At 40.0% G+C, this 22,956-nt stretch overlaps 1 protein-coding gene across 4 annotated transcripts in view; it reads right to left on the bottom strand.

The window, feature by feature from the left end:
* Positions 1-706: 706 nt before the first annotated feature.
* Positions 707-22,956, bottom strand: part of PHLPP2 (PH domain and leucine rich repeat protein phosphatase 2) — a 75,886-nt gene continuing 53,636 nt past the window's right edge. For all 4 annotated transcript variants that reach the window (XM_019455364.2, XM_019455366.2, XM_019455367.2 and 1 more), the window contains 8 exons: positions 21,473-21,628; positions 18,275-18,475; positions 14,040-14,202; positions 13,688-13,818; positions 12,949-13,059; positions 11,930-12,124; positions 8,779-9,010; positions 707-5,516 (listed from right to left, as the gene is read on the bottom strand). In XM_019455364.2, coding sequence (XP_019310909.2) covers positions 4,362-5,516; positions 8,779-9,010; positions 11,930-12,124; positions 12,949-13,059; positions 13,688-13,818; positions 14,040-14,202; positions 18,275-18,475; positions 21,473-21,628 — 2,344 coding nt within the window. In that variant the 3' untranslated portion in view covers positions 707-4,361. The remainder of the gene's footprint in view (positions 5,517-8,778; positions 9,011-11,929; positions 12,125-12,948; positions 13,060-13,687; positions 13,819-14,039; positions 14,203-18,274; positions 18,476-21,472; positions 21,629-22,956) is intronic.

Genomic DNA, 22,956 nt, shown 5'->3' with positions numbered 1-22,956 from the left:
TGAAGGTGTTCAATGAACAGGTAATGAGCCCAGGTTTTAAAGTATTCATTCGGCTAGATAAGGAGGAAACCTGCAAAATGATTTCAATTTGGCTGTTACTTGGAAAGGAACCTCATCTTGCCTGGAAGTCCAGATTATGCGAGACGAGCAGCGGAGGAAGGTGGGAGGACAATTTAGAGGCTTAACTGGATTGTAAGTATTTTGTGAGTCAAAACCACCACTATGTCTGAAGTTCTGACACTGAAACCATTACATTAGGACAAACACGTCAGACAGACAGCTGGATTATCCAACTGGCTCTTCTGTGTTATCATCAGCTGTACGATTTAAGAACTGTAAATTACAATTGAGTTACCTCTAGTCAGCTAACAATCTGCATGTGAACAAGGACTGTTTCCTGTCTTTGGGATTTCTTTAAACATATAAATCAAGTCAGAATAGGTTTCTTAATGTAAAAAACCTTTATTGCTATTTCAGCTTAAGAGGTGACCAAAAATATTCTTGCCTTAACTCACAGCTTCATAGAGTGCCATGGAATGTGGTTTCATCTGTTATCTTCCTCTAAAGCAAAAAAAAAAAAAAAAAAGGCAAAAAAATTCTGTTTAAGAAACTAATTCTACATACAAGTTAGAGAAAATTACAGTTTCATGCCAAAATAAAATATTTATAAAACAATAGGTATTCCATTTTAAAACGAAGCCATGAAAAAGATACTCCATTTTATTTTATTTATTATCGTTATTGTTATTTTTTACAAACAATAGATTTGCTGCAACATGCTCTGGCTCATATTATTGAATTAAAAAATTTAACACATTTCAAAAATATCAAAAATACACTATCATGAGTCTTAGGACTACAATACAACAATGATTGCACAAAACCATAAGATATGAACTCACTGTCCGGATGACATCAACTGGCAACAGTGAGAGAAAACCCTATAGCATCTGGGAGAAGTGCATGAAATTTAGAATACAAGGAGCTTATGTGTGATTGAATGATCATCAAATGAAGGAAACAGCAGGATTTACTGTAGCTGCTTTTCTCAATCTAGGAAGTGCTTACCCAACTATGGGGCAAAAGTCACTAACTGGAGAGAAAGATTAACTTGCCTCCGTGGTTGGGGGAGTCTGAAAAGACCCCACCCAGAGGGAAGTAAAAAGTGATGCAACACAGTTCTATAGTGATGCTGCAGACATCACTGAATGGCTTGGAGACTAATTATTTAATAATTGGTACATTTATCGATAACAGCCAAATGCTCCCTTATGGAGGTCTCTTCATTAATAATTATTGAGTAGATAGAGAAGGTGAGCCTGTGGCTTGCAAGTACCTGCTTTCGCTGAAGGTCTACAGGGAAAGAAGAGCATCGTTTGATATTCAGTAGACAAACCAAACCTAACTGGCTCCATCTCCCGGAAAATAGCACTCGCTACAAACAACTATATTAGCACCCAGTGATTACCAAGCTGCTTGTGTTGGCTCTTCTATACACCAAGGAAATGAACTCATCAACTTATTGCACACATACACTCTACAGTAGTATTATAATAAAGCCCTCGCTTGTATCAGGAGTGCCAATTCAATGACTCTATGGCAGACTCTTTATGACATACTAGCATTCAGATTTTCAGATATATTTCCAATCCATTTGGATAAAAAGAATACCGTGGCTGCCAAGACTCATGTGTTTTTCCTTCTTCCATGGGACTCCTGAACTGCTCCAGAAGCAGGAGTGATACCCTTTCACAACTTCTCTTAAAGTTCTCTATTAAATGGGAGATACACACAGAGACCTGAGAATCATGCAGAGGCCCGAATCTCTGGGCTAGAGATCAACCGTACTCTGCCCACCTGGGGAACACATCCTCTGGGTAAAGTCCTGGGAAGTAGATTACATTCACCTGGAGACAGATTACTGGATTTTACCACCTGACAACCTAATCAACTCACACGACTGTAAATGACCTCATAGGTCAAGAGTTCTGTATATTTTTGGTAACAGGCGATGGCCTTTTTACCCTCTATTTTAATACAGAGCAATTATAGAGGGAAATGAATGAAAGGCAGTTACAGGAAAGAGTAGTTAGTTTGGTACAGCCTATAGTAAAGGTTTTCAATGCAACCTAATGTTTCCTGAAAATAAACCTACCACATAAAAGAACATTTGGAATTTTACAGTTCTTCTGATGAAAAAACAAATGCATTTACTTTTGGTGAAATCACTTCAGAATGGGGTGTTCCCGATAAGTAGGGTGGGAAACAAAGACAAGAAAAGGGTTCACAGAGATAAAGGACTATTTTTAAGAAACTATACTAAGAAAGTGGTATATTCCCAAAGTAACTTTCTTTTTTAGACAGCATCACTATTCTGTAACTCAAAAGTTCTGCTGTCTGGGTAAGAAGATGTTTTACATCACCCATCACTATTATCTTGAGCTTTTTCTTCATTTTCGTTTCTCCTTCATTTTTTCCCCCATTTTCCCATATAAAAATAGGGCAGCAACACACTCTTTGTTCCCCTTTTTCCAGCGGCACCTCAACTTTATAGGAACCATTATATGCCCCACTTCAAATCAAGACCTGAGATCTAAAACTTTTTAGTAGCTGACCAGTAGTTTGATACACAGACATTTTCCTGGCAATGTGGGGACTCAAACTCAGATTTTTGAGGGGTTGAACTCTAGACGGCTACTTGGAGTGGTATGGAGTCCCCCAAGAATGTACCCCACTGATGCACACACAGCTATGGGGCCTTGGAGAAGATGAGGATACATAACCATTTGTGGAAAGATCATCTGGTTTTCTACTATTGCTTTAACAAAAACTTCCAAAACACCCCAAAAGATATAGATAGACACATCTATATATATCTCAAATCTATCTTTAACATTTTGTTTCTCATAAAGCAAATTAATGGTCCCACACTATTTCTTTTTAATTGTGAAAGTATTCTAAAAAATTCAAAGCACATTCCCCATTGGGTAAAATCAAGCAATGTCAAAATTTTGTAGGAGTAAGTAGGAATTTTCCTAAGTAAATCTTCTAGTGGAAAAGGCAACAGAAATAGGAACTACATTTTGCTAGGGTTATGTGGAATGTGCAAAAAATACAGTAAACCAGGTTTTCTGTAAGCTTAGGATTTTCTCAATTAAGTCTTTCTTATATTAGTAATTGAGCCCAGTACTCTGAAACCATGTGAGGTGGATAAGCAGTGTTCAGAAGAGTACTCTGTTAAACATTAAAGAGGTGAACTCAACTCATTTCCGACACTTTAGAAAACTGTCCCTCTACTCTAGATTAAGAGAAGGGGCGTGTCTAACCCATGAGCTCCATCCATCCATCCATCTGTTCGCATTCAGCCTCAGTCTGTGCAGAGTCCCCTGCTACACGCAAGGTTACTTGGACGCCAACAGCATCAGCCTTGGCCCAACATATGAGAAGGCTGGTGGCCAACTCCATCACGTGTTGTGGGAAGAGGCCAATCCCCAAATACTTCTCTGGAGATCTGCTGGGCGATTCCTCACAGGAGCCACATTTGTCAAGGAGTTAATCTCTTTTTTCTGATTTGGGGGGGAAGTCGTTTTAGTCCTTTCTCCTTCCCCATCTTCGTCCCCAAGGATGCTACTCTCCCCAGTTGGACATCCAACAGTTCAATGATTTCCCAAGGCCCTTCCTAGTCCCCCTCACAGAATGTGCCAACGCCCGATGATCACTGTGTCTACAGACAGAGGTGCCGGGCTGCCTCTAAGAAGACTGGCTCGAGTGCAGATTCAAAAATAAAAAGTTCACAGTCAATGAAAAGTGCTCTCATTACATTACATACATAAATTATCTGTTTGATTGGTTCTACATTTCCAATAAACATCATTTCGAAAGGCTGTATTCTCGTAGAGAAGAATGAAAAGCCATGTGACTAGTCACATCACATCCCATCAGTTAGGTTGAGATATAAGGTGATTTCTCTGTCACAGAGATCCATCAGCAGCAATTAGTGAAGAGAATCAATCTTCAGTTATTTCCTCCACAGAAATAGCCCCTTTCCTGCCCAGGCAGGCAAATTCTCAAATGATCCTAGGAGAGAAAGGGTTAATGGCAGGTGGTAGGATTGATACAGAAGAACATCTGCTCTCTTCCCAGTGACTCTGGGAATTCCAACACAGGTTAAATGTGAAACTTAACACTGATGGTGTGTACTAGCTTATCCGGAGCAAGACCCTGATAGCTCCCACCATTTTTGGCTCCAAGTTCTAACCCCCTAAGCTATGGTTTAGAAATGCAGAGGCAAAATGCCTCTGGAAGGATCTCTGCCCCGACACTACACAGCCTTCCCTGATACCACAGCTCCTGGGGGAGGATTACAGTGCTGTGTCAAACTCCTCCGGGAGCTCGGTCCGATCCTCTTCCCTGGGCTCAGGCTCCGGCCTGCCCTCCTGGTGCTGTTTCATCTGCTCCTTCACTTCTTCTTCCAGGTCACGAGGAACAACAAACTGATCCTCTGGCTCCAGCTGCGTCGGGGCAGCAAAATAGCCAGTCTTCTTCTTGGGTGCTTCTGTGGCCACCTCAATGAGGTTCAGGCTATCTTCTAGGGGCACAATAGAGCCGTTGGAGAGTTTCTTTCCATACAGGCAGGAAGTAGAGGGGGACTTCTGCAACTCCATCTTGTCCTTGCTCACTGGCAGAAGTATGCCACTGTTCACACTGTTCTGTCTTCGGATCCCAAAAAATGATCCTCTAGCATGTTCTTCGGGACACGGGGTAGGAGAATTCTCTGTAAGAGTGGGGGAGTTCTCAAGATCCCTTCCCCTACAGCAGTGGATATCTACTTCTACTTCTACCTTACTGCCATTTGTTATGACTCCTTCCACAGGCTGGTCGTCATCACTGTCCAGGCCATTGTCAGACTGGTTACTCGAGAAAGTCGCACAAGAAGGCTGGCGCTGAAAAACCCCAGAGGTGGGTGTTGGATGAAGGCTGCAGCGCCTTTCTGGCCTTGGAAGCAAGCCAGCATCCAGGCCAACAGTGTTGTGTTCATCAGAAGCAGTGGACCCCACCTCACTGCTCACCTCTGAAGTGGACATCTCACTGCCAAACTCAGAGGCAATACCACTACTGGAGGAAGGAGTGGTTGGTTTGGGGGGGTCTTTGATAATGGTGGTTGAAGCAAACCCCACAGGACCTGGGAGGGTGAGCCCATTCATTTCACACGTGCACCCTTCCTCACCAATGTTCAAATAAACCACCATTGCCCCCACATTGTCCTGACAACCATAGCTCTGGGCTAATGTGCACAGCTTCTTGGCAGCTGCTAATGGGTCCTGCACGTGGCGTACCGCGTTGACAGCTTCTGTATATGACAAGTATTCCCACAATGCTTTGTTTCCCAGAATCAGCAACTCATCTTGAATGGTAAGTGGAGTGGCAGATATGTGGGGCTTGGGGAGGATCCAAGGGTAGAGGTATGTACAGCCCAGCATCCGGGTACAGCAGGTTACCCCATTCACTTTGTTGTCCTGGAGACAAGCAGAATGCAAATTCTGAGAAACAAGCAATAATGACGTATAATTTTTTTATCTTTCTAGATCATAATGCCTGGGGCTATACAGTAAAAGAGAACGGACATATTGTACGGTTTTTCCGAGGATTTCTATAATTTTTTTTTTTTAATTTTTTTTTAACGTTTATTTTTATTTTTGAGACAGAGAGAGACAGAGCATGAAGGGGGTAGGGGCAGAGAGAGAGGGAGATACAGAATCGGAAGCAGGCTCCAGGCTCTGAGCCATCAGCCCAGAGCCTGACGCGGGGCTCGAACTCATGGACCGTGAGATCGTGACCTGAGCTGAAGTCGGACGCTTAACCGACTGCGCCACCCAGGCGCCCCTGGATTTCTATAATTTAAATGGACTTACAAAAATAAATGTACAGAATTCTAAAAGGACAAAGTATCCTGTGGTCGTTATACCAAATAGTTCACAAGACTGAAGTTAAAACCAATTAAAATTAAGTGGCTAGAAGGCACCTCCATCTCAAAAGGTATTTGCTCTCGGGGCACCCGGGTGGTTCAGTCAGTTAAGCGTCTGACTCTTGAGGTCATGATCTCACTGTTTGTGAAATCAATCTCTGAGTCAGGCTCTGTGCTGACAGTGTGGGAGCCTGCTTGGGATTCTCTCTCTTCTTCTCTCTCTACCCCTTCCACACTCTCTCAAAATAAATAAATAAACTTAAAAAAAAAAAAAAAGAGAGAGATTTGCTCTCAATGAAGCACAGGCCTCGGCATGTCCTTAAATAGAGGATGATCTGTCAGAAAAACAAGAAGTAGAGGGGCACCCGGGTGACTCGGTTAAGCTGCTGACTTCAGCTCAGGTCATGATCTCACAGTTTGTGAGTTTGAGCCCTATGTGGGACTCTGTGCTGACAGCTCAGAGACTAGAGCCTACTTTAGATTCTGTGTCTCCCTCTCTCTCTGCTCCTCTCCTGCTCTCTCTCTCTCTCTCAAAAATAAACATTAAAAAAAAAAAAAAAGAAAAGAAAAACAATAAGTAGAACAATCATTAATTCTCCATCACTAGTATTCTCACAGAGTCCAAAACTCAGGTGGGTCATTAAAAATGATTTCTCATTGGGGCACCTGGGTGGTTCAGTCAGTTAAGTGTCCAACTTCTGCTCAGGTCATGATCTCACGGTTCGCGAGTTTGAGCCCCATGTCCACCTCTGTGCTGAGAGCTCAGAGCTCAGAGCCTAGAGCCTGGAGCCTGCTTCAGATTCTGGGTCTCACTCTCTCTCTGCCCCCCTCCCCTGCTCATGCTCTCTCTCTCAAAAATAAAAAATAAACATTACAAAAAAATTTTTTTAATGATTTCTCATTAAAGGCACAGTTGGGACTGAAAAGATTAAGGAAGATATTAAATGGCTAAGAGAATCTTCGTAGCTAAAGCATTAAATAATCTCTAAAGCTATTTAGCTTAGAAAAGTAAAATCTGAATTCCATGGCATAATTTACCTACTGTAAGGATCGTATGAAGAAAGAATAGCGGATCAAGTCACAACTGATAGAATTCTAAACGTAGAGGAAAAGGAATAATCCTAGATGCAGGTGATTTATTTTCAAGAGAAAAATCAGGGGTGCCTGGGTGCTCAGTCAGAGCCTGCTTCAGATTCTGTGTCTCCCTGCCTCTCTGCCCCTGCACTGCTCTTACTCGGTCTCGGTCTCTCTCTCTCTAAAATAAACATTAAAAAAAAAAAAAAAAAAGATAAAAAATCAAACAAAGCCTCTGAAGCCATCAATATATCTGTTTCACAGCTGCAGTGACTCTCTGGGTAACCATCCTGGCCCTCTCATTTACCAGAATTTGTCATAAACTCTATATTTTAATTTCCTCATGTGTAAAATGGAAATAAAAACACTTCTTTCATGGGGATTATTCTGAAAATTAAATAAAATAATAGGAGTAAAGTGCTTAGCAAATAATAAATGTCTGTGGTTAAACTAACATTTATAAGAATAATTCCTGCTTGCCTAGGACACCCCAAGAAAAATTACCTAAATTCTGAAAAAACAAATTAACCATAAAGTTATCTTTTGTTTGTTTTGACTGAAAGACCTTTCTAAGAGCAACGCCTCAGCTTTCCAGAATCTTCTTTGTATCAACCCACATTATAATGGTACTTTTTTTTAGTTTTGTGTTCCTTGGGTGGAGTCAAATCTGCGTAACCCATCCACAGAATTCTGACAGACAGCCCAGAAATGGGCCCACACAAATAAGGTCCCCTGATCTTTGCCAAAGGAGCAAAAGCAGTTTCTTAATGGAGAAAGGACAGTCTGTTCAATGACTGCCGCAGAAACAACTGGACACCCACATGCAAAAAAGGGAAAAGGAATCTAGACCCAGAGTTTACATCTTTCACAGAAATTAATTAAAAACAAGCCACAGACCTAAATTAAAACATGAGACTTCTGGAAGATAACACAGAAGAAAATCTAGGTGAGTTTGCTAATGAGTTTGCTAATGAGTTTGTAAACACCAAAAAGCATGATCCAGGAAAGAAAAAAACTGTAAGTGGGCCTTCTTTAAAACTAAAAGCTTCTGTTTTGCAAAAGGTACTGTTAAAAAAAAGACTCTAAGAAAATATTTGCAAAACAGATATTTGATAAGGACTTGTATCCAAAATATACAAAAAACTCTTAAAACTCAACAATAAACAATCAAAAATGGGCAAAGCATCTGAGAATTCTGCTTTGTAGTAAACAGTGTTCACATGCAATTGCTAAAGTCTCTTTGAAAGCAAAAATGTTACTCTACTAAAAAAGGAGAGAAGCTATAAAATAGCACAGATATTGATGCTTCATTACAAAAAAACAAACAAAAAAACAAATTAAAAAAACCCACCAGAGCATACTAAGCCATACACAGTATACACAGGAAAAATATTTTGAAACTTTGCATTTCACAACAGGGATGTCAAACTGTAGAATTTTCTCTTTTTCTGTTTAGAGTAACAAACCAGAGGAATTAAAAATTAACCAAGGGAGACATTTACATTTATTTTACATGCCAGCTATCAATCTGAAGGATTGCAAACTAAGACTTTTCATTTCTAATTTGCCTTTTCTTTTTGCTAGTCATTAACTGCTCTTTAGGTTTTCTTCTAATACTATTATCTGGATTGGATACAATTTACACAGCTTGATGGGAAGAAAATGGAACTTCACTGCCTGTATGTAGAACAGCATTCACTAGATCTGGGGAGAAGTAACTGGCAATGAGTGAAATTCACCTCTGTTATGATGGCTTTCTGGTCCTTCACCCTTTGAGCCTCCTCCGGGTCCTGTTCCAGGCTGAAGACTTTCGAGAGTGGCACTGGCTTTCCACCACGGCACAGGACTGCTTGGCACGTGCCGACGTTGGCCACAGTCAGACTGAAACTACTTGTTGGGTCAGCAGTGTCAGGGCGGATATAACAAAGGAGAGCGGAGGAGCCCAGCTTCTGTCCAGCCATTCCCAATTTTCTGTTAAGAAGGAAAAGAAAACAGGGGCACCTGGGTGGCTCAGTTGGTTACGCTCAGGTCATGATCTCACAGTTCATGAATTCAAGCCCTGCATCGAGCTGACAGCACAGAGACTGCTTGGGATTCTCTCTCTTCCTCTCTCTGCCCTTCCCTCTCTTTCTCTCTCTCTCTCAAAAATAAGTAAACTTTAAAAAAAAGAAAGAAAGAAAAGAAAGCAAAGACATGGTAGCTAGTTTTAGAAGCGGCAGTCCTTCATGTCCGTGATTTCCTTGTTTCTCTGCCACATGACTGTGAACCAGCCTCACCCGTATCCACCTAAAGGCAGTCTCTTGCTACAGATGATGGTGAAGAGTTCTGCCTTCCATGCTCAGTGGACTGAGGAAAGAAATTTTACAAAAAGGTTGGGGGTAGGGGCGACAGTGAACATACATCTTTCTCTACTGCTTCTGCTTGGGTCTGATCCTAGACTGCAGTGACCTCATTCAAGTCACTTGCAACTTCAGCACATCAGAATCACCTGGAGGGCTCTTTAGACTAGGCTGCTGGACCCCACCCTCAGAGGTTCTGATTGGGTGGGTAAAGGGCTGGCCCAATAATCTGCAAGTCTAACAAGTTTCTGGTCATGCTGAAGGTGCGGCTCCTGGAACAAGCCCTCACTCAGTCTTTACGTTCCTTGAAAGAAGGGTCACACTGTTCCTTCTAGATCTCCCATACACATGGCATCCATTCCCTAGCACATGGCACACAATGCTAACCACAGGGCAGGTGCTAGGAGAAAGATCTGGTTGCAAATTCCAGCTCTGACATGTGCTCATTGCAGATCCTCAGCAAGATATCTCTCTGAGAAACTTGCCTGATGAAATACCTACCTCTTTCATTTGTTTGGAAAATTAAAGATATGGTATGAGGAAGACTTGGTCTTCTGGCTGGCTCTGGGAGGTGCTTCATAAACCAAGTTCTCTTTCCTAAACTCTTTATTTCGCCAAGCTCCTAGCTCAATTCTATTACTGAAAAATGACTCCTTTCCCAGCATCTTTGCTTTATGTTATAATGAGAGACAAAACTGGTTTGGGCTCCAGGCTATTCCATCTCAACCTCATCGAGACAAGGTCACCACTGCTCAGCTGTGCGTGTCCTTCACAGAGCCCACCTGATACGCAAGATGTAATATTAGCTACTAACAGATCTTCACTAGTTTGGTTATGTAGAGTTTTTGCCCTTAAGTGGCTTAGAAGATTAAATGGTCAACTTTCTTACACCATACACAAAAATAAACTCAAAATGGATGAAAGACCTCAATGTAAGACAGGAAGCCATCAAAATCCTCAAGGAGAAAGCAGGCAAAAACCTCTCTGATCTTGGTCGCAGCAACTTCTTACTCAACACGTCCCAGAGTAAAGGGAAACAAAAGCAAAAATGAACTACTGGGACCTCATCAAGATAAAAAGCTTCCGCACAGCAAAGGGAACAATAAGCAAAACTAAAAGGCAACTGATGGAATGGGAGAAGATATTTGCAAGTGACATATCAGATAAAGAGTTAAGTACCCAAAAATCTATAAAGAACTTATCAAACTCAACACCCAAAAAACAAATAATCCAGTGAAGAAATGGGCAAAAGACATGAATAGACACTTCTCCAAAGAAGACATCCAGATGGCCAACCGACACATGAAAAAATGCTCAACATGACTCATTATCAGGGAAATACACATCAAAATCATAATGAGATACCACTTTACACCTGTCAGAATGGCTAACATTAACAACTCAGGCAACAACAGATGTTGGCGAGGATGCGAAAAAAGAGGATCTCTTTTGCATTGTTGGTGGCAATGCAAGCTGGTGCAGCCACTGTGGAAAACAGTATGGAGGTTCCTCAGAAAACTAAAAATAGAACTACCCTATGACCCAGCAATTGCACTACTAGGCATTTATCCAAGGGATACAGGTGTGCTGTTTCGAAGGGACACATGCACCCCCATGTTTATAGCAGCACTATCAACAACAGCCAAAGTATGGAAAGAGCCCAAATGTCCATCAATGGATGAATGGATAAAGAAGATGTGGTATACACACACACACACACACACACACACACACACACACACACACACACACACAATGGAGTATTACTAGGCAATCAAAAAGAATGAAATCTTGCCATTTGCAACTAAGTGGATGGAACTGGAGGGTATTATGCTAAGTGAAATTAGAGAAAGACAAAAATCATATGACTTCACTCATGAGGACTTTAAGAGACAAAACAGATGAACGTAAGGGAAGGGAAGCAAAAATAATATACAAACAGGGAGGGGGACAAAACAGAAGAGACTCGTAAATATGGAGAACAAACTGAGGGTTGCTGGAGGGATTGTGTGAGGGGGGGTGGGCTAAATGGGTAAGGGGCACTAAGGAATCTACTCCTGAAATCACTGTTGTACTATATGCTAACTAATTTGGATGTAAACTTAAAAAAATAAATAAAATTTAAAAAAAAGATTAATTGGCCAATCCTCAATAATAAGTATTCTAAATACACAAATCTGAGCAGTACTTTAACCCTTTGTAGGTCACTGACTCTTTGCAAAGACTCTTACAAAAGCTTATGCCATCTTCCTTCCCCTAAATGTACAAACTACATTGTACACACACAACCTTCTGCTCCCAATTTCTGGGCTTCCCAGATCCTCAGTGGCCTCTGGGTTCAACAGAGAAAACAGATGGCTCCCCAGGCTGGTTAAAGGACCAGAAGTCCCCACATTACTCGGTGCTGATATATAAAGAACAGTCACAGCAGGAGGAGCAAGATCTCACCTTGATCCTATACCTGTAATTTAGACCCTGACCTTCTGGCTTAGTGAGATTTAGTTTTCCAAAAGCAGAACTGAGTTAGAGAATATTCAACCCACCTGCTTACCTGTGAGACACCAAGAAGGTGTTAGCCATGAAAACAGTGTCATTTGTTGACTGCTGTACTTCTTCCAAAAGCACATCTGCCATGGTGCACTGGAGTAGGCGAGGGAGCTCCTCATTACGGTCCCCGTCAAACATGCCATACACGGCTCCCACCCCCTCTGCAAAGTTATCCACAGCTAGGGCAGATACACACAGCCTGTAACACAAATATGAAAGAAACAAAGATCAAAGAAAGTTACGGTAAAAGCATTATTCTCCAGGGAACCTTCTTTGAAAAGTATTAGTTGAGGGTGGAAAGAACAGTAGTAAATTCTAATCTACACATGAAATAAGTATTAGATAATTAAGTAGCATCTGAAAGAGGTGATGTCATAAGAAGTGGGGGAATTCAGCCCCACTCAGGAGCAGTACATACTAGCTTTGCAATGCTGCCAAAGGCTGGAAATGTTTTCCCTTAGCAATGATTAATGACTAGTATGGCCAACATCCTTCAGCCAAAGATCCCCAGAAGCACAATGACGGTTGGACGAGTTGGGTTTATTATGCTTTGCAGCAATAGAGAATGTGTACCATGGAACTCTGGGGTGAATAGGTTAAGAGCGTGTTGGAGAAAATCTACTACAGGATTTGGGCTTTTGTTGGGTCATTTTGGGGATGGTCTAATGAAACAGGGGACCATCCAAGACTGGGTGCTATCAGAACATGGGGCCATTCTGTGGTTGGCTATCTCAGTAAATCTTAACTATAGGGAAAGAAGATTAGCAGGAGGATAAAGCTGTAATTGGTAAAGAAAGTAGCAGTCACCATTTTAGCCTTGAGAGGGGCTGTTTGGTATTTTGTGGACTGTACATTCATCTTGTGTTTGTCACACTGCATCACAGTCTCAGGGGGACCTTCTCTGAGGCTGGCATTCTATGATCTGTTTATGTCCCAGAGGAGAACAACATGGCCTAGCTTTCAGCATCAGATCAGATGTCAGGGGCTGCCTTTTTCATTTCTCTCCATGGCCAAGATACTCACTTATTTCTCTGCCCTGCCATCTCAGCCAGTCCATGGCTCCAGAAGGTTGATGTAACTGTAGAGTCGGTGGTTGGCAAAGGTTTCTGATCAATTTTCAGGGTTGTGATATGGCTGTGGGAAGTGCAGGAAGGGAAGGTTAAACCACATATCCTTCTGTGTTTTACAAAAACTATCCCAGCAAGAACATGTGTTTTTATAAAATCATCTGTTGACAGACCAAGATTCATTTACAGAGAGACTGCATGAAAGTAGTGTACTGATCTACTGGCCAAGAAGGAGGAGAAAGGAAAGGGGTAGGTAGGAGGAAGAAACAGGGGCCAAATATTGCTACAGCTGATACTGTTCATTTCAATGAAAAACGAAGCACAACAGATTTCAAAGTTTAAGCCACCTGTCTACTTAAATATTCTGATACAACAAAGTCTTGGTGCAATGAATGAGCCTGCATCATTTCTTCGATGACATAATGTAATGTAATCGGTGTCACCTAAGATGTCTATGTGAAAATATTCAGTGTGTGGGTGTGGCTGAGCAGTAGCCATGACACTGAGTTCTGATATAAATGGGCTGTCTACTGGATACACTATCCCTCCATAACTGAATTAAACGAGAGACTGAGGGGCTTTATGGCCTAATTCATTCTATTTCTTTAATCAAGATCTCTACAGAGCTTTAGGAGATCCACACATGGCTGGTAGAACTAAGAGACATGTGGATTCAACTTCAAAATTTTTCCTACCTAAATGTGTCCAGCGTCTTGTGTTCCAGAACCAGATTTGTATTTCCGGTCAGGTCAAGGTCTTGTAAAGTAGCAGGCAGAGCCTCCGGAATCAAGATCTCTGTCAAGTCATTGCAACTTAGGTCTACAAACTGAGAGGAAAATGGAGAAATCAAAAGAAAATACATCACAGAGAGTGAATTCTTAACTCCCTAACTCTCAGCCCCCTAGTGTATCCCCAAAGGAAACTTCATTTCTTCCCAGGAATCAATAAAATCTATTGTGATCCCAAACTGCCGTTTGCTTCCCCTTTATGAGACGAGAACACCCTGCCATTTCTCCAGCAGGACACCATTCCATCACATAAAAGTACCTGGATCTGAGGCAACTGCAGAATTTCTGGGAAAATGCTGATGTTGTTGGAGTGTGCGACAAGGGTGTGAAGCCTTCTGCAGTTGGCTATGGTCGTGGGAATGGTTTTAAGCTTGTTGCCACTTAGGTTCAGTTCTTCCAACTGCTCCAATTTATTCAGTTTGCTGAAAAACAAATAACAACATAGCACAATGCACTCAAAATGAGAAGATGCCAAGCCAGTTTTATAGCAGCCACACACAGAGTGCAGCGGCGACCTGGTCTGCTGCCAGAGGACTGGTCAGAGTGAAACAGCCAGACACCAACAAAGGGAACGGCTCCTCAAGGTGACTGTTCCTGCTGAATCTCAGCCTCATCTGCTTCTCACTGTGTTTCAAGGACTAAAGCTTCCCTTGATTCTCTTATAGCTGCTAGACCTTGTGGGTATGAACATTATCTGACTTATGGGAAGTGGCTGAATCAGCACTAGCCCACTGTTCGAAGATTATTATGGTACTTGCTTGGCCACTGACTAGTTGCAAAATACTGTGATATTTAATGTCAGTGGATATCAATATCCTCAGCTATAAAGTACTAAATCATGACTAAGATTCCATTCAGTGTTAAATTTCTACAGTTACCTATTAATAACATAATCCATCTTTAGTAGACATTTAAGGAGTGCTTACTATATGTATAGCCATGTGCCACAAACTGTGATATAAGCAAATCACATTGTTCTACGGGACTAAGCAAAGCTTTCTACACAACAAGCAAAATGTCTTCAGACAGCCGAACATCTTTATCGAGATTATTACAAACTGCTCTGATTTATTTATAATTGATTTAAAAATTATAAAAATAATAAACTGCCATAATGTGGAGAAAGTTTGGAAAATAAATCAACAATACCACCAATCTGAAATTACTTTTCTCATTTTGCTAAATGAGATTCATATTTAGAATTTTCATATGCATGTGTTTTATATAAAATTTATGTCCTACCAAAATTTTTATATGTGTATTTATTTTACATAAAATTTATATCCTTCCCTTTCTACATATCATAAACAATTTCTTTTTTTAAAGTTTATTTATTTTGAGAGACAGAGAGAGAGAGAGAGAGAGCAAGCGAGCACATGAGCAGGGGAGGGGAAGAGAGAGAGAGGGAAAGAGAATCTCAAGCAGGTTCCACACAGTCAGCGCAGAGCCTGACGTGGGGCTTGAGCTCGTGAACTGTGAGATTATGACCTGAACTGAAATCAAGAGCTGGAGGCTTAACCAACTGAGCCACCCAGGAGCCCCTCCATATATCATAAATAATGTCTACTGATAGAAAATTCATAAATACTTTTTAGTAACCAAACTCAGTAAACTAAAATTGTTTTCTTTCTGATTACAAAAGTAATGTATACTCATTGAAAAAAAAAAAAACCTGAAAAATAAAGATGAACAGAAAAAAATTCTTTTAATCCTACTACCAAAGATAATCTCTTATAGTAGTTTGGTGGAATGTATTCTTGTCCTTTTTAATGCAATAAACTACATTTTTCAAATTAAAAAATGTTATATTATATATATTAATAACCCCACTCTTTTTAAATTTTCTTTTTAAATTTACTTAACAATACATTTTTAAAGTGTTCTCCTGTCCAAATCTCCTGTTTTTTCTCTTATACTACTCCCTGCTTGGATCTAACTTGTAAGAAGAAATGCAGGATCCCTATCTCAGCCAGTTTCTTACTGAGCACCCAGAACTACACTAGATTCTCAAAGTAGTCCAAAATAAACAAGATTCGGGGGCACCTGGGTGGCTCAGTGGGTTAAGCGTCCAGTTCTTGATTCAGGCTCAGGTCAGGATCTCACACTTGGTGAGATCAAGTTCTGAGTAGGGCTATGCTCTCTCTCTCTGCTCCTACCCTCCTCACACGCATGTGCTCTCTCTCAAAATAAAATTAAAGAAAAAAAAACAAGAAACAGAAGATTTGGACTATGCCTATGTAATTAAACACTGTTCAGGAGATGATTTGACAGTGGACTTATTATTCAGTATAGAACATACATTTTAATATACCGCTCCTAAATTCCATTTAGTTTTATTATCTGTAGAGTACTTTAATTTTGTGTGATCTCTTCTTAATTCTTATCTTTACTTCTAACCTATTTTCATAATCTTTAATGAGTTTTAAGTTTTGTATCAGCCTGCTTTTGACTTCCAACAATAAGAGTGTCATCAGATTAGGAGGAATTCATTAGCTTCAGAGTATTATATCTGGTATCTCCCAATAGCTTCATAAGCCAATATGACTTGTCAATGATCTGTTTTCACTTTACAGGAACATATCTGAGGCCAACGGAATTAATCTGACAAGATTAAGATTCTGCATTCACTTTAAAAGCCATTGTTCAAATTCTTTGAAGGAAGTAATCTTGTCCTTGCTTGTCTTCTATAAGCTCCAAATACCTCATTTCATAAACATTCACAAAAATTATAATCTCTAAGGGTGCCTGGATGGCTCAGATACAGTGTACTACTCTTGATTTCATCTCAGGTCATGACCTTATGGTCATGAGATAGAGCCCCGGGACAGGTTCCTTGCTGGGTATGGGACCTACTTGAGACTCTCTCTCTGCTTCTCCCCTGCTCATGCTCTCCTTGTTCTCTCAAAAAAAAAAAAAAAAAAAAAAAATTATAATATCTCCATGAATTTTTCTAAGTTTATCACATTTCTAAGAAAATGTGTAAAATATCATCAGAATCAAAATAGCTTTGTTTTCCAATTACATCAAACATATAATTTCAAATTATAGTACAAATGATATAATTTTACATGATATATATAATTTCATTCAAATTATATCAAATGTCATTTTCATATAGTCTTCATTTTTGAAAACATGATTTTTTTTTTTCCCAACTTTTTTTTTTTTTTTTTTTTTTTTTGGGACAGAGAGAGACAGAGCATGAACGGGGGAGGGGCAGAGAGAGAGGGAGACACAGAGTCGGAAACAGGCTCCAGGCTCCGAGCCATCAGCCCAGAGCCTGACGCGGGGCTCGAACTCACGGACCGCGAGATCGTGACCTGGCTGAAGTCGGACGCTTAACCGACTGCGCCACCCAGGCGCCCCAGAAAACATGATTTTTAATGAGTACTTTCATGGCATAGATGGATTTTTCTGGCATCAAATCTTCCCCAATTTTTTTTTTATCAAATGTATTTTGGAAGATATTTATTTCTCCACGAACACTGTTTAAAACTTGGACAGCATTAAATATCTTGCTTATATTTTCTTATAGGTATAGCCTGGCTATATCACCTCTTCCTCCAGGAAGGCCAACCCCACCCCCAGGTACTGTATGGTGCAGTTAGCTACCTATGCATATTTTTAACATCCTGCATTCATTCATTCATTCACTCATTCAGATTTTATTTTTTAAATTTTTTAAAATGTTTGTTTATTTTTGAGAGACAGAGGCAGAGTGTGAGTGGGGAAGGGGCAGAGAGAAGAAGAGACACAGAATCCAAAGCAGGCTCCAGGCTCTGAGCTGTCAGTACAGAGCCCAAGGCGGGATGGAAGAAACAAACCATGAGATCATAACATGAGCTGAAGTCGGATTCAACCGACTGAGCCACCCAGGCGCCCCCAGATTTTATTTTTAAGTAATCACTACACCCTTACGTGGGGCTTGAACCCACAACCCCAAGATCAAGAGTAACACGCTCTACCGACTGAGCCAGCCAGGTACCCCCAAATCCTGCATTTATTAAACTGCGTTGCAATTACCTATTGTCTATTTCCCTAATTTGACTGTAAGTTACTTGAAGACAGAGACTGTAACCTAATCACCACTGTTTCCCCAGTACTTATGCTGTAGTTGAGATACAGAAAGCATTCAAGATATATATAAAACAAATAAATTATGGACTCAACAGTATATTATAAAACAGTTTTGACAAAAAAAGAAAAAAACTTGTTTTCAGAATGTATTTCATAAGCTTGCACTTGTCTAGGCTGAAAATTCTCAGACTATTATTAAGTAATTACAACAAAAAATTAAATGGATTTCAGCCACGACTTCTGGTTACGGATACTTAACAAGTGGGTACAGATTTTTCCATTCAACTAGTAGAATCATAGCACTAGTAAGTTGCGCAACATAAAGCACGAGTACCCAGTAAGATAGCTGTAACGTAGACTGGCAAATGCAGATTTCACACCATGTGTCTGAAATGACTGAAGTCTGCATCTGCTTACCTTGCAGGAAAGGTCTGTAGCTGGTTGTTTGCAAGATGCAAGATTCGCAGGTGTGGATGCCCCACCAGAACAGGCACACACTGGTCTGTCAGGAGGTTGTTCGTCAGATAAAGCAGCTGCAGAGCACTCAGACTCTCCTCTCCAGCGCCAGCAGATGGCAAAGATTCCAAACTGTTTGCAGATGCATTCAAGTATCTGAGACTGATGGAACACACACAAATCATCATTTACTTTATGGTTATTTGTTACCGTCACACCATCTCGGTATGGAATGCTGTCGTTTCATGCTCCCCAACCTGTAACACAAGTAATTTTCTCCAGGGTTTTCTCTAATTGATTTTACCTACCCAGCCAAAGTTCCTTTTATTCAACTCCTGCAAGCCAAGCAGAGAGAAAAGAATTCAGGCTTGGTTGTGCTTCCTGGGCTTCTGGGTGGCCTGATTCTAACCTAGCTTCATCTTTTACTGTCTGTTGTTATGAAAAAGGTGTTGTTGAATGTCATGTTCATGAATATCTCAACTATGAAGACATCCTTCAGAAAAGTTTTTGATTTTAACAGATCATATTTATTTAGCCAATCCCCTTTTTAGTCTCCTATAATGGGCATGTAGGCTGTTCACAACTGTTTGCTATTACAGACATCATAATGAGCAACTCTGTGTCCTTTTCTAATTGTTTCTTTAGACTATATTATCAGAAGCAGAATTTGTAGGGTCAAAAGATACATGTATCTTTAAGATTTGTATACACATACTATCAAACTAAACCACAGAAAGGCTATACCAAATTATACCTCCCACAAGAAGGATTTAAGAATGTCTGTTTGCTCAATCCTTTGTTAACACTGAGTATAATTCACTTTAATCTCTGCCAATCTCATAGGTAAAACAAGGTATGATGTTTAAAATTTGCCTAGCGTGGCATTTCATATTTATAGAACATGCTCAAATAAAAGGTAGCTAATATTATTAACCTTGTTGTGTGTTCTTAAGCCTTCTTCATATTATGTGATCCATATCCCTAATTAGCTCTTTAGGTGTTGAGGGTACTGTTTGTATGTGTGTCTTTGTAGGTCCCAAAAGTGCTCTGTGCAGTCAGTATTAAATAAATGTCATCAAAGGTTTGCTACAGCTACTCAGTAACTTCCTTACTACAAATCCTAAGGTTGTAAACTCATTTTATTCAAACTGTCATTAGAACTAAATGCAGTGGAGGTGTACCTGGGTGACTCAGTCAGTTGAGCGCCCGACTTCACCTCAGGTCATGAACTTGTGGTTTGTGGGGTTTGAACACAGCAGGCTCGCTGCTGTGAGCGTGGCAGCATGGAGCCTGCTTCAGATCCTCGGTCTCCCTCCCTCTGCCTCTCCCTCACACTCTCCCCCAAAAAAATAAATATTAAAAAAAAAAAAAAAAGGCTAAATGCAATGTTATGCATTACTAACAAATACCTGTTAATTAACAAGTTAAATTTTACTGCATTAAGATCCCATATAAACATTCCATAAAGAAAACTGCCCTCAAATATCTTCTAGAATTTCCAAAGATTTTTACTTTTAGGAAAATCCAACCAAGTATATTATACATTAAGAGATGTATAAGCTATAAATCCAAACTACATTGAGATACTACCTCACACTGGTCAAAATGGCTAAAATTAACAACTGAAGCAACAACAGATGTTGGCAAGGATGCAGAGAAAGAGGAACCCCCTTGCACTGTTGGTGGGAATGCAAACTGGTGCAGCCACTTTGTAAAACAGTGTGGATGTTCCTCAAAAAATTAAAAATAGATCTATCCTATGACCCAGTAATAGCACTGCTAAGAATTTTTCCAAAGGATACAGGAGTGCTGATTCATTGGGGCACATGTGCCCCAATGTTTATAGCAGTGCTATCAACAATAGCCAAATTATGTAAAGAGACCAAATGTCCATCAACTGATGAATGGATAAAGAAGATGTGGTATATATGTACAATGGAATACTGTTCGGCAATGAAAAGGAATGATATCTTGTCATTTGCAACAACAGGGATGGAACTGGAGAGTATTATGCTAAGTGAAGTAAGTCAGTCAGAGAAAGATAGTTACCATATGATTTCACTCATATGTGAAACTCAAGAAACTTAACAGAAGACGGACCATAGGGGAAGGGAAGGAAAAATAAGTTACAGAGAGGGAGACTCTTAAATACAGAGAATAAACTAAGGGTTGATGCAGACAGAGGGTTGGGGAAAATGGGTGATGGGCATTGAGGATGGGACTTGTTGGGATGAGCACTGGGTGTTGTATGTAAGTGATATATCATGGGAACCTACTCCTGAAGCCAAGACTACACTGTATGTTAGCTAACTTGATGATAAATTAAAAATAAATAAATAATAAACCTTTAAAAAATGAAAAAAAAAAAAAAAGAGAGATGTATAATTTGCCAAAGAACAAGCCAGACACTTGTGAGCTAAATGCTTTTTGTATATACCCTGTAGCCTTATTTAAAGCACTACTGCTCATCTCCATTTTCTCCACTTCCAAACTGAAGACAATATTGCTTTCTCCCTACTGCAGAAGACTATAATTAAAACTAGTTTTCCCTTAATGGTGACATATGTATTAGACAGATAAACCTGATTACAGGAAGTAATTGGAAGACATACTATCTGTTAACTTATAATGAGAAAGCAAATAATACCTTTTGGAACAATTTTACCTTTAAATGCACAATTTTCAAAGTAGGTAGTAAAAAAGCAGTGCACATAAAGAATGTAACTTGAGGATAGGTCGATAAAGCAAGAAGCAAAACCTAAATTAATTTCAGTGATATGTCCTTTTATCCCAATGCAAAAGCTGAACACTTCCCAAGAAAGCTCTATCAGAGTACTGTGATTTTTCTTTAAGAGGTCATAAATGTATTCATTTTCTGAAATGAAAATCTGTTTGAAATTTCCCAACCTGTTTGAAATTGTTTACAACACTAAAACTTAAGTATTTGATGGTTATTTCAACCTTTGAGTTGAAGATTACTACGTCATACAACAGTGTCATATTTTAGTTCTTATAAATTACAAATAAATAAATCTCTACCTACAGTTAGACTGTGAGATAAACACTGTAAATATAGTTCCAAAGGTCACTCCAATGACAGTCAATGCAGTTTGTTGAGTCAACGATTCTGCTCTTCTAAATAAACCTTATAGTACTTACTTTAAGGCCTTGGAGAAGAGAGTATCTGGCAGCCTGGTGAGTAAGTTATGCTGAATATCCAGCACCTCAAGAGGGATGTGGTCCACCAGGGCTGGCAGGCTCTGTACCTGGTTGTGCCCCAGCATCAGTTTTCTAAGACTCAAGCTACTAAGAATTCTAAGGGGAACAGTACAAAGAAACAAATAAAAAACTCACTTAAATCATTTTTTCTGAGTCTGCCCTTGGCTATTTCACTGAAATCAGTAAACTAATAGAAACATATTTTTCTAGACAGTTTAATCACCAGTAGGCACTTGAGCCAACAAAGTGTCCATGACCATATGCTTACCCACCTCCCACCAGGAAGTCATTAAGGCCATTCTGGGAAAAGGTGACTTAATGAAAGCAACCAGCACAGAACAGACCTAAACAAAAAAAGCAATCTCTAGAATAAATTGACTTACATTTTAAGTTTAGACAGCACCAAAAATTCAGTTTATTAATACACAGTTTATCCTTGAACAACATGGATATGAACTGCATGGGTCCATTTACATGCAGGTTTTACACACACACACACACGTGTGTGTGTGTGTGTGTGTGTGTGTGTGTGTGTGTGTGTGTGTGTGTGTATGCAGAACAGTATACCTGCTATTCCTTAGGATTTTCCTTTCTTTTTTTCCATTTTTTTCAATGTTTACTTTTGAAGGGGAGAGAGAGACACCGCACGAGTGGGGGAGGGGTAGAAGAGAGGGAGACACAGAATCCAAAGCAGGCTCCAGGCTCTGAGGTGTCAGCATAGAGCCCAACGCGGGACTCGAACTCACAAGCCGTGAGATCATGACCTGAGCCAAAGTCAGACGCACAACTGACTAAACCACCCAGGTGCCCCCTCCTTAGGATTTTCTTAATGAGATTTTTCTTTTCTCATTTTAAGAATATAGTATCTAATACATACAACACACAAAATATGATGTTATGTTATCAGTAAAGTTTCCAGTATACAGTAGGCTCTTAGTAGTTAAGTTCTGGGAGAAGTCAAAAGTTACACATGGATTTTCAACTGTGCCGGGGTCAGGACACCCCATTGTTCAAGGATCAACTGTAACTGATTATAATCAACAAAATTTATTATAACAAAAACTACTACTATCACTTAAAACATGCTAGGCCACTTCAACTATTAATTCATGGATATGAACTGCATGGGTCCATTTACATGAACATCAGGACTTGAACGAAGGTCTGATTCCAAAGGCTGCATTCACCCCTACCATGCTGTAAGCCTCCAGTTTACTTTAAAGACTCCACTAGGTGATAAGCACACATTTTACATCTCAGTGCTATTGAATATATCATCCCCTCAGCCCCAGCATTTCCCTCTCTCCCCCTCCACATACAGAAATCTCACCATCTTGTAAAGGTCAACTCAAATACGCAATTCTCTCATGAAGCATTCTCTAACTGTTCAAAGTTGTTAATTTCTAAAGCATTTTATTTTATTT

The sequence above is a fragment of the Panthera pardus genome, unplaced genomic scaffold, assembly GCF_024362965.1.
Source record: "Panthera pardus isolate Hobbes unplaced genomic scaffold, ASM2436296v1 HiC_scaffold_19, whole genome shotgun sequence".
In the NCBI taxonomy this organism is placed as follows: Eukaryota; Metazoa; Chordata; class Mammalia; order Carnivora; family Felidae; genus Panthera; species Panthera pardus.
Note: the sequence above shows the minus strand (reverse complement) of the source record. Positions and strands in the feature narration are given on the sequence as shown.